At 52.8% G+C, this 12,320-nt stretch overlaps 1 protein-coding gene across 1 annotated transcript; it reads right to left on the bottom strand.

Moving 5' to 3' along the window:
- Positions 1-476: 476 nt before the first annotated feature.
- AIPL1 (AIP like 1 HSP90 co-chaperone) lies at positions 477-9,778 on the bottom strand (the record flags this gene model as incomplete). Its single annotated transcript, XM_081161973.1, has 6 exons — positions 477-679; positions 1,399-1,540; positions 1,657-1,833; positions 2,771-2,959; positions 8,917-9,096; positions 9,683-9,778. 6 exons carry the CDS (start codon positions 9,776-9,778, stop codon positions 477-479), a joined length of 987 nt encoding a protein of 328 aa, XP_081018099.1.
- Between the last annotated feature and the right edge of the window lie 2,542 nt (positions 9,779-12,320).

Below are 12,320 nucleotides of genomic sequence, written 5' to 3'. Positions count from 1 at the left end.
AGGGTCCCAGGGGCTGGGGATTCCATAGAGAGTTCTGGAAGAAGTGGACACAATTATAAAAAGAACAAGCAAAGAACCAAAACTATAACTATCCAAAATCGGGAGAAGGGAAGGAAGAGGTGAGAAACATCAAAGCATTAAATTCATTTTTCAGTGACATGGGGTAAAATGACATGTGCATAAATTGTGATTTAAACATATTATTTGGAGATAGAGAAAACTACCGAGAGAGTAAAAAATAGGGTCAAACCCCTGGCTCTGGGCTTAGAAATAAGAAACGTAGGACAGGAAACTTCACTTTTATTCATAATCCATTTGGGGGTTTCATTTTTACCTTGGGTACATATTATTTTGATTTTAAAAATTAATTGAAAACAGTAAAAAGTGACACCAAAACCCTGGCCAGCTGAACCAAGAGCGGCCAGGCCACCTGCTGGCCGTGGCGGGCGCCCTGGAGGGGCGGGGGCAGGACAGGCCTAGCCCAGAATGTGCCGGCAGCGCAGCCGCTCCTCCTCCCGCGTCTCCGCCAGGCGGCTCTCCAGCAGCCGCAGCTCCCGCTGCACCGCCCTCCGCATGGCCGGCTCCAGCTCCAGCACCTTCTCCAGGTCTGCCTTGGCCTCCGCCTCATTCCACACCTCGGCATGGGCCCGGGCCCGCACGTAGTAGGCCTTCACGATGCCTGCGGGGAGGGTAGAGCTGGACTGGCCTCCCAGGCCCAGAGGCAGCCCCGCCTGCTGGTCCTTACTGGCTCACAAAACCCTTCACCTTGACCATGACCCTTACCTTCTCTGCACCCCCCCAGCCTGTAAAACGGGGAAGATGGTCTTTATAGCAGATGTGACCCCCACTCCCTGTGCAGACCCTCCCAAGGCCTCGTGACTAATTTTATATCATAACTTTCTATTCTTTTTCTGTCAGAGGCTCCCCAGTTGTGTACACGTCAGGCCCCATCCCTGCATCTAGCCTGTAAGGCTATTACCGATAAATGACAGGACAAATGCTGAGAATTTAGTTCCTGGCGCTCAGTGAGTGTCTGATGTTCCTGCGGGTTGGAACACCATCTTCACATACAACATGAGACACCAACATGTCTGTGCATCGCAGACACCGGTGTTTACTTAACAGCGTTCTCTATATGGATGGCCCCTTTTCTAAAAAGCCTGTTTACCTCTCCGCACAAGCACGGGGTTGGGAGCGACCTATATATTTGTCCTAATGCTCATTCAAATAAAATGTCTCTGCAGCAAGCGCTGCTCATCCATCCCCTGCGGACCGGGTGCAGGCCTGGGGAGCTGCTGGGCGGCGGCAGGTCAGGCATCTGAAGGGTGCACGGAGGTCCCTGCCGGTGACTGCAGCCTGGGCGGGCCCTGACCCCGCCAGCACCTGCCCGCCACCCACCTGGGTGGTGCCGGAGGATGTCACTGGTGTGCTCCAGCACCTCGTAGTACTCCTCCCTCTTCAGCAGGCACTGGCAGTAATTGAGGGTAAGGGTGTTGAGTATCTTCTCCAGCTTCAGCCACGGTGCCTCCCAGGGCTTCTCCTGCCCGCGGAGAAAGGGCTGCTGTGAGCTCAGGCTGCTGGGTGACACCCTTTCCCCCACGGCCCTGGCCCGGGCAGGGCTCCCCCGCCCCCCATGGCTGGCAGGCAGCCTCCCACCTTGGTCTGCAGGTTTCTCAGGCAGACGATGGCTTCCTGGTACTTGGTGGAGGCCTCCTCGTAGCGGCCCAGCTTGAAGAGCCGGTTTCCTTCCCCGTGTAGGATGGGCACCGCCTGCATCTTCTCCGCGTTGCTCAGGCTCCAGGTCTCCCTCTGGTACTCGCTCGGGGCCTCCACCTGGCCCAAGAGCTGCAGGTCAGCGAGGTGGGGCCCCAGTGCCTGCACCCGGGCAGGTAGGGACCCCAGCACGCTCCCTGAAGCCGGCTCTGCATTTTCCACAGGGAGGCCCCCCGGCGAAGTCATGCTTGCTGATCAAACACATACAAACAGGGGGAAGAAGTGACAGGCCCAGGGCCCGCCCTAAATCGGCGCTTTCTTGCAAATCAGGGAGAGGCACCTGTTGGTCAAAGCACTTCACTGCCAATGTTCAGAAAGTTGCCATATTGTTCAAGGCACTAGAACAACACTCAGTATTGCCATCAGCTGGAAACTGTCGTCATAGAGGAACAACTGTACATCGTAATGAGCGCCTTAGACTCGATGCCCTGTGCAGTGCACACACCGCGACTGCTCAGACGGGCCTGTGGGGAGCAGTTCCCTCATTCGCACTCACCCCTGTATCCTTGGGCCGAGCCTCAGCCCTGGTCCTAAGCCCTCGAGCCAAGTCCTGCCCCCAGCTTGACTCCCTCCCACCACCCATAGACATGGGCTGCCAGGCGCTGGGATGGGGGTACAGCTGGCCCCACCCTGCCTCTCCCAATGCGGCAAAATCTGGTCTGAACCCACAAGCCACAGGGACTGGGATGCAGGTAGAATTCTAAATTTTGAAGACAAACATGGAAGTAAAGGACCCATAGAAGTAAAACATCCCCAAAATGAAAACAGATGACATTTTTAAAAAATTGGTCCCAATGAGCTTTTCCCTTAGAAAAGGCAAAGTACCTTTTTTGGAAAGGGGGAAGGTGTTCAATTTCCAGTTCTCCTGTGGTTTATGAACCCTTTCTGAGTGATGGCCAGTGAACAGTGGGGTCAGGCTCCCGTGGTGCCCACTGACCCCTGTCGCTCTCTGATGCTGGGACAGCCCTTCCCCCCACCTCCCACCCCCAGGCCCCACCTGCAGCAGCTCGATTATGAAGATCAGAGGCTGCGGCTCCTTCTGCAGCTCGTCCAGGTCCTCGTAGCCCAGCGTGTGGTAGGCGAACATGTTGGCCAGCCCACACGTGTGCACGTGCCACTCGGTGGGGTCCTTGCCCTGGGCCATCTGCCGCAAGCTCCGGGACAGGATGGGGTAGACCCCCGTGTGCTGTGGGAAAGACAGGCGGCTGGCATTGGGGCCCTCCGCTCAGAGCTAGCTGGGCCTCACAGAGCCCCCACTTTGAGCCCCCCAGCAGTACCCTGCTGCTCCTCTACACCTGCCCTGTGGCTATGGCCACCTATTGCCCCCAAGACCCCCCCCCACTAATAGCTGGGGGGAACTGTGCAGGCAAAGCTCTGTACATCTGTTAGCTCCTCCAGTCTTTAAGGTAACCCAACAAGGGGGGCACCACTATTAACCACCTTTTACAGAGGAGGAAACTAGAGCCCAGAAAGATTAAGCAACTTGCTTAAGGTCGCACAGCTGGGAAATGACAGAGCAGTGATTCAAGCCCAGCTCCAGAGGCCATGCTGTGGCCACGATGCCCTGCTGCCTCTGGCTGGCCCCTATAGTCAACTCTAATGAGTTCCCCTCCCAAGGACACCCTGAGTCCATCAAGCCTGTGACTCACAGGGAGGGAAGTGAGGAGAGCAGTGGGAGGAGCTGGGCTCTGGGGTCCAAGAGGGTTGGGTCAGCTTCCTGACAGTGCTCTGATTAGCAGTGAGCCCAGGTCACCCCAGCCCAGAGCTCCAGTCCCCCCAGGTTGCACCTGCCCAGTAGTAGGGCGGTTGTAGGAATAAATTAGATGGTGCAGATACAGGTCCAGCTCACCACAGGCTCAGCCAGCTGCGGGAGCTGGGATTGCCACCTGGGAGGTAGAGGAAGCCTGAGAAACCCAGCCTCAGGCCAGGCTTGTGCCATGCTGGACCTCAGCTGCCCCATCTGTGAGCTGGAAAGCTCCACATGATTTCTGAGAGCCCTTCTCCCTGACACGGCCCATTTCAGGCTTCCATGTAGCAACTCCAGTAAAGACATACCGTTGGCAATTTAAGGGGCAGAAAAGGTTCAACTCGGCCTCCGAGTCACCAGCATGAGGATGAAGGTCACCCTCTCCCTGCCCCCACCAGCCAGGATCAGCCCTGAATGCCCTCGGCTTTTCTGTGAGAGAGGTGACCAGATGGCGGTTAAGCCTGTTGGGATTAGGGCTGGACTGTGGGAGGGAGAGGCCCCAGGATCAGCTTGCTGCAGGGAGGAGGCCTCTCAGCCTGGACACAGCAGCCCCAGCTCATAGGATCCTACTGCCAGCAAGTCACCTGTGAGCTGTGGACCCCAAGGTCAGATGGCATTTTGGCCATGACCTCAAAGGCCTTGTCCCACCGGACACCTGCTGTCCAAGCACTGCCAGGGCCCGGTCAGCATATTGGGCTATGGGATGCCACCAAAAGAGTGGCATCAAATCTCAGGAAAGAAGATAAAGGTCAGAGAGGGGGCAGAGTTCCAGAATCCCACCCCCACGGGGCAGCACCACAGAGGGAGGAAGGAGGGTGGAGACCCCAACTCTGTGCCACTCTGCAGGCCAGCAGGGCAGCCAGAGTCACAAGAGACTCTGTGGAGCTAGACTCCAGGCCTGGGACTCACTCAGCCCACGGGGCTGTGACAGGCAGAGAGCACCAGGACCACTGCCCCTCCCTGGGGCTCAGGGACAGAGCCTGGCTCTGTCTGAGGGGCTATATTTGCACTGAGGCCGCACACTGACATGCTACAGGCCTTATTCAGCTCTCAAACTGAATGTTTCATCCCTCATATTGTGAGGGTTTTTGCTATTTCATTGCCAACATTTAAGCATTGAGAGAGTTTACATGCTAATGAAGGCGTCTGGCTTGTTTCAAAAACTCAGAACATCCGGCTCCACTAGGCCTGCCCCTTTCACGCAGTACCGGTCCAGTGGGAGCTGGGGGGCAGATGACCTCCAGTCAGCCAGGGTTCCCAGCCCCTGTGGAACTTTAGTTTGCAACCCCTGGCCTCATAAGACGGCACCAGGAAAAATTCCCTCATAGAGACCAGCATCCTCCCTAAGGGGTGGGAGCCAGGGGGGAACAGTGAGGGAAGCTCCTGAGCCCCTCTGGATGAGGGGAGGGGGGGGAGGGGAGGGAGGGAGGCCCCTGCTCCTGCAAAGACCTAAACTTCAAGGTGATCCAGGGAGGACTGTCCAAGAAAAGGGTTCTGCAGGGAGTGATGACCAGGAACTGCTGTGGAAAAACCAGGCCTCTTAAGTCCTTTGTCAAACAGACATCCTTGCCCCACTGACTGCTTAGTCTTTCCAAAACTAGATTTTGAAGTGAAGAGATGCCCCATAAAAGAGAGAGGCCAACTAAATGAAACCTGCCATGCCTTTTCACACTCCCCGGCCTGGGTGCTGCCTCTCATCCCACTTTTAAACCTGGTGAACTCCTATTCATTCTTCAAGACCCAACTCCATGTAATCTTCTTGAGGAAGTCCCCCTAAGGCCCCAGAGCAGTTAGTTGTCCCTCTCCTGCAGCCCTAAAGCACTCTGCCCTTGCTGAATTATGCCTTGGCACTCGCTGCCCTGCACTGTATTTGCTCAGGTGTCTGCTCCTCCTTCAGAATTCAAGTTCCTTGAAGGCCAGGGACTTTGCCTGTTTTATTCCTAACACCCAGAACAGCACAAATCCAGTGCTCAGTGACTATTTTCTATAGATGATAGATGATAGATAGATAGATAGATAGATAGATAGATAGATAGATAGATAGATGATAGATAGATAGATAGATAGATAGATAGATAGATAGATAGATAGATAGATGATAGATAGATAGATGATAGATAGATAGATAGATAATGATAGATGATAGATAGATAGATAGATAGATAGATAGATGATAGATAGATAGATAGATGATAGATAGATAGATAGATAGATAGATAGATAGATAGATAGATGATAGATAGATGATAGATAGATAGATAGATAGATAGATAGATAGATAGATGATACATAGATGATAGATAGATAGATAGATAGATAGATAGATAGATAGATAGATGATAGATAGATAGATAGATAGATAGATAGATAGATAGATAGATAGATAGATAATGATAGATGATAGATAGATAGATGATAGATAGATAGATGATGATAGATGATAGATAGATAGATAGATAGATAGATAGATAGATAGATAGATAGATAGATAGATAGATAGATAGATAGATAGATGATAGATAGATAGATCATACATACATACATACATAGATGATGGGTGGATGCTTAGTGATGGAAGACTAGATTATGAATAATAGTGGTTGAAAGAAGGGACGGATGAATTGATACCTGGGTGGATGGATAGAAGGGTGGATAAAAGGTGGGTGTGCAAATAGGTATATGACTCAGGAAGAGGTGTGTGTCTGTCCGCCGTGTGTGCACAGTCATGGCAGCTGTGGGCTCAGAAGAGCTGGGGGAGGGGGGTGCTACTGTAAAAACCAAGTCAATGTGGTCTTAAAGTTCCCAGCCTGTGAGATGGGCAATGCATTCATATGACTATCAATGTGGCCAAAAAAACACAGACACCACGGGAATTGTAGAGTCACACCTACATTGCAGGAATGACAGCAGCTTGCGGTTTTGCAAACAACAAATCAATCAACCAATCACGGACCTCCGGACAGCCTTCTGTGCCTCAGCTGTCCTGTATTAGTAAATATGCACAGGATAGGGGGCCCTGTGGTGGCCACGCCTCTAACATCTGGCCGAGATCACAGGCACATAAATGTTGAAAAAGCGCAGGAGCTCCTCGTTGTCAGCAAAGTCAAGACTCAGCATTTAAAACTGAAACCACAAAGAAGCCAATTTTCTGAAGACTCGGCTTGTTAAAAATAAAAGATCTTTTTAAAAATTTAAAACATCAGAATGAAGACTAACACAGGGACTAGTGGTACGAGGGGAAAATATTAAACTAATATCAGAAGAAATGATCCCCTAGATGCAGAGGACGGCACTGCGGCCTGACTCTATTAGGCGTTGTAAGGACAAAGGCACAGATAAGGAGTGAAGGGACCAGCGTCCCCACCCTGATTCTGTCCCTTACTGTTCCACCCAGAGCAAGTTACTTTCCTTCTCTGAGCCTTAAGTTTCCTCATCAGTAAAATGGGGGAGTTAGTCTCTAAAAATGTTCTAGTTCAGTATAATTGCTCCTACTTTTCAATTGCCCCATTCGATGATTAGCCCTGGTATACATCGTATCTTGTAATCCCTACAACAGCCCCTCAACATAGGAATTTCTTTATTTATAAATGAATAATGAGATTTCCAGAAGGGAGAAAGGACTTCCCCAGAGTCACACAGCTAATAAAGACAGAGCAGAGTTCAAACTCGGCTCTCTCTGTCTCTCTCAAATTGCTTTTTTGTTTTTGTAATCCTTGTCTGAGGATTGCTTTTCAGAGAGAGTGGAAGGATGGGGAGAGAGAGAGAGGAACATCGATGTGAGAGGGACACATCGATTGGTGGCCTCCCGCATGGACCCCGACCGGGGCGGGGCATCAAGCTTGCAACAGTGGTGCAGGCCCTTAACCAGAATTGAACCCAAGACCCTTCAGTCTGAGGGCCAATGCTCCAACCACTGAGCCAAACTGGCTAGGGCCTAAATTGATTGTTTGCAAGGTCAGTGATCCTGGTGAAATAATGAGTCTGGGCATCCACCATGCTAAATCCAGGAGGTGACAGTCAAAGGGGAGCTTTGTAATGGCTGGATCAAGCTGTCAGCAGCTGAACCCATCAATCTGTCCTACCATCACAAGAAGACAGACAGCAGACACGGAGTACCTCCCAATGCGAAGCACACAGCACTATTTCTAGAAAATACGTGCCAGTAGAAGACCATCTTAGACAATTATTTCATGGCAAAGCAACCAACAAAATCAGAATATGAGAACTACAGGAAGAGTGACCCTCTTCCTCCAACAAATCCATGTAAAGGGGGGAAAAAGGGAAGAGTATCCATAGGTAAAAAGAAAAGAAGGAAGAGTATCCATAGATAAAAAGAGACCTCAGAGCACTGGCTGGGTGGCTCAGTTGGCTGAGTGTCATCCCATGCACTAACAGGTCGCGAGTTCAATTCCCGATCAGGGCACAAGTCCGGGATGTGGGCTCAGTCCTCAGTAGAGGACACGCAGGAAGCAGCCTATAGATGTTTCTTTCACATCGATGTTTCTCTCTCTCTCCCTCTCCCTTCCTCTCTCTCTAAAATCAATAAAAACATATTTTTAAAAAGAGACTTAAGAGACATATCAACAAAGCTCTATGCATGGACTTTGTCTAGATCTTGATATGAACAAATCAACTGTAAAGAGCAAATGAGGCCCCAACTGGAGAAATCTGAACAGTGACTGGAGAGTAGTTGGCATTAAGGAATTATTGGGGGTTTTAGAAGATGTAATAAGGGTATTGAGGCTATGTTTTTATAGCCTTCTTTTTAGAGATATAAGTGCAGTATTTAAAGATGAAATGATGTGCTTTAACCATATGGGATGAGGAAGGGAAATGGGTGGGGAGAGATGAAGTGAGACTGGCCGCGGGGTGATGGCGGCTGGCACTGGATGATGGGTTCTTGGGAGTTCAGTATCCTTTTGCCAACTTTTCTATATGTTTGAAAGTTTCCATAAGAAATGTGTGTTTAAAGATCAGTGAGTTTTGCCATTTCTATCTGAGCCACAGAGCAAGGAGACTAACTTGTGTGGGTGAGTGACAAGAGTGCCATAAATGTGAAACCAGTTTTGCAATGTTGATAAAAGTGGGGAGGAGGGCAGAAAAGTGACCAAGGGCCAAAAGTGTCCAGGATCTAATAACCCTGTAAAAGTGAGGACTGTGGGGTGGGCAGACTCAGCCTGGGGGGCATGGCCCTGCTCCTCCATCCCACCAGCCAGCCGCTATACTGACTGTCACTTCAGGGCCTTGTTCTTTGGAATGAAGCCATCTCCGTCTTTACAGTGGCAGGGAGTGAGTTTTGTTCTATCCCTACTTTCCTGAAACCCAGCAGCCCGCAGGGTGGGTGGCTGGGCCCTGCGGAAATCAGCACAGGGAGTGGGCCAGCACGGCCTACTTACGATGGTGTCGCACCAGAACTCGGCCACCTCGCTGACCCGCATGGACGTCAGCAGGATTTCCCAGACCTCCAGCTTGAACATGTTCCCGATGACAATGTGCATGGGCTGGCCCACCCGCTTGCTGTCATCAATCACCGTCCGCTCCTCGTCGCATTTCACGGTGCGGAAATGAAAGGTCACCTGGTGCCCGAGAGAGTGGACCCTCGTCTAGGCACCTCCCAAGGCCCAGCGGGAGGCACCCCACCATCACCGGCTCTCAGGGCTGTCCTCAAGGGCCGGCTCACCCAACCCCAATCAGATGCCTCAGACCCCACCGCACCCCCGCCCTGCCTGCACTCCCTCCTAAATGACACGTCCCACAGTTGACAGCTCTGTGGGTCGCGATGTCCTTCCTTAAATAAGCCCTAGGTCTGAGGCCACAGACACAGCCACTCCTTCACCTAGAGAAGCCCACCAGAGATTTGTGGCCAAACACCATGACCCCTGAGGGCCCTTCTTTCTCCCTCAATATTTGGGGCTCCAGAAAATTCCCAAAGCCCTTCCCCCATCCCATCCTGCAGTATAATTTGCAAAGTATCAAAAATGCCCCGTGACTAGACACCAATTCAGAGCTTCCCAGATGCCTCGGGGTTGATAACTCCAGGAAGGGCCTGGCCGGCCAGTTTTTGGCAAAGCTGAAACCTGTCTGCAGAGCCGTGTGGCCCAGTGGGAGCGCAGAGGCTGCCGTGGGGGCCCCCATCTGGTCTGGGGGGCTGAGGCCACTCACTCGTGATCCGGTGATGAAGTCTGGGAGCTCCCCTGCGCCCCCGTGCAGAATGGTTTTCTTGATCCCTTCCACATTCAGGAGCAGAGCAGTGTCCATGGCTCTGAGTGGAGGGAGCTGGGTGGAGGGAGCTGTCCAGCCCAGGGGGAGATAATCTTGGGGGGGGGGGAGGCACCCAGGCTGAGGATTTGCCCTGCCGGGCGGGGTGTGAATTAGAGAAGTGAGGCTCAGTAGTGCCCCAAGCTGGCCCAAGGCTGCTCATCAGGGCCACTCCCAGCAACCTAGCTTTCTGCCCCATCACCCACCCATGGCTTCTCCAGGACTCGAGGCCCCTGCCTGACATTATTGCATCAGCTTTGCTTCTGCCCACCTCAGGGAGAGAGGCCTCAGGCCACCGCAGGAGAAAAGGAGGGAAGGCCAACCCGGAGCCCTTCTGTCCTGCCTGGCCCCCGGGGCTGGCCCTGGTCTCAGACTCTCAGTCTGGGAAAGGAGTCAGGGGTCCAGAAGAGAAAGGGACTCTTAGTCCCTTTGAACCCCAGGCCAGGGCTCTGTGGCCCTTGTGGTCCCTGCCTTCCCTCTCCTATTTCCTCTATCCACCCACAGGAGGGTGTGACATTGTGGAGGGAAGGAAGATGGGCAGGTTTCTAGCTCCGGAGAACACTAAAACGGGATATGAGAAGGGGGCACCTTGGAGAAAGCTGAGGAGCCCTCCCCAGCCCCAGTCCAGTCTCCCCTACAAGGCCTGGCTGGGGGCAGTGGGGCTCTCCCATCCTCTTTGGAGGGTCACTGCTCCAGACCCTGGAACCCAGGCAGAGCTTTTTCAGACCATCCCGGATGCCCTTTCTGGTCTAAAGTGAAAAATCCTGTGAAGGGTTGGTGTTTGGCGCCACCCCGTGGCAAGTTCACATTGGTGTGCCTGGGCTTTCCAAGGTCCCAAGGGCGGTGAGGATTCTGAGCAGCACAAAACCTCTCTCTTCGGGACCTCTGACTCCTTTCCTAGAGAGGGGACACAGGACCCTGACTCCTTTCCTACAGAGGGGACACAGGACCCTGACTCCTTTCCTACAGAGGGGACACAGGACCCTGACTCCTTTCCTACAGAGGGGACACAGGACCCTGACTCCTTTCCTACAGAGGGGACACAGGACCCTGACTCCTTTCCTACAGAGGGGACACAGGACCCTGACTCCTTTCCTACAGAGGGGACACAGGACCCTGACTCCTTTCCTACAGAGGGGACACAGGACCCTGACTCCTTTCCTACAGAGGGGACACAGGACCCTGACTCCTTTCCTACAGAGGGGACACAGGACCCTGACTCCTTTCCTACAGAGGGGACACAGGACCCTGACTCCTTTCCTACAGAGGGGACACAGGACCCTGACTCCTTTCCTACAGAGGGGACACAGGACCCTGACTCCTTTCCTACAGAGGGGACACAGGACCCTGACTCCTTTCCTACAGAGGGGACACAGGACCCTGACTCCTTTCCTACAGAGGGGACACAGGACCCTGACTCCTTTCCTACAGAGGGGACACAGGACCCTGACTCCTTTCCTACAGAGGGGACACAGGACCCTGACTCCTTTCCTACAGAGGGGATACAGGACCCTGCCTCAGGGAGAGATGAGAATGCTGGAGGAGCCAGACAGGGCTGCGCTTAAAGGGCTGATCCCGCCTCTTATTTCCTGACCTTGCGGCCTTAGGCATCTCCTATCCTTAACTCCATTTTCCCAACTGAAAAGGGAAAATCAGTCTTTCCTGCCTTCCTCTCCTGGAAGCTGAGAGGCCTCCCTGGAGCAGTGAATGGGACCCCAAAACCCAGCACCCCTGAAAGTCTTCCATGAGGAGCGGTTGGCATAGAGGGGGGCCAGCCTGGGCCAACTGGTCCAGAAACCCAAACTGGGGCAGCAAGTCAGGCCCCTCCAGGACCCCTCCCTGAGTGCTCAGAGCCCCCCCTTCCTGAGGGCCCAGCTCCGGTCATGTCTGGGGGCAGGGAATCAGGGTGGTCCTCCTCTTCTGTCCCATCCTTTCTCCAGCCACACAGCAACCTAACCTGTCTGTGTGCACAGGAGGTCAGACTAATATTTAGATGAAAAAGTACAAAGAAAAAATAAAATTGATTACCATAAAGCCCAGGGCTGGAGGAGGGAGAGCGGGGGACACACAGCAGAGGCAGGGCTGCTCTGGGGTCCAGGCCATGTTCCATTTCTTCACCTAAGTGACAGTCACATGGGTGTTTGCTTTATCAGAATTCATCATACAAAGCTTCACGTTTTTAGCATTTTTCTGCCCGTGATATAATTCACAGTGGAGGAAAAAGATCCAATCCTGTCCCACTGTTTCAATTGCTTCCCTCTGTAGAAGGGTCGAAGGGCACACACCAGGGTTGCAGAGTTGCCCAAAGGAGGTGGAACTGATAGATCGGCCCCTGGGTGGCAGGGGTGGGAGGTGGGGGGCATGAGGGGAAGGGGGTGTTGAAGGTGTCGCCAGTGCTTTCCGTTCCACTGCTGAGACAAATGAAGTACTCAGGCCTCGGCCTCCAGACAGGCCCCCAAACTAGCCCCTCAGTGGACTTCATTAAAATGCAACTCCAGTGACCCTGCTCCCCTCTTCAAATTCAGCAGGGGCCCCCCACTGC

The sequence above is a fragment of the Miniopterus schreibersii genome, assembly GCF_964146895.1.
Source record: "Miniopterus schreibersii genome assembly, chromosome: 16".
NCBI lineage: Eukaryota > Metazoa > Chordata > Mammalia > Chiroptera > Miniopteridae > Miniopterus > Miniopterus schreibersii.
The sequence above is the reverse complement of the archived record's forward strand: the minus strand, read 5'-3'. Positions and strand labels throughout refer to the sequence as shown.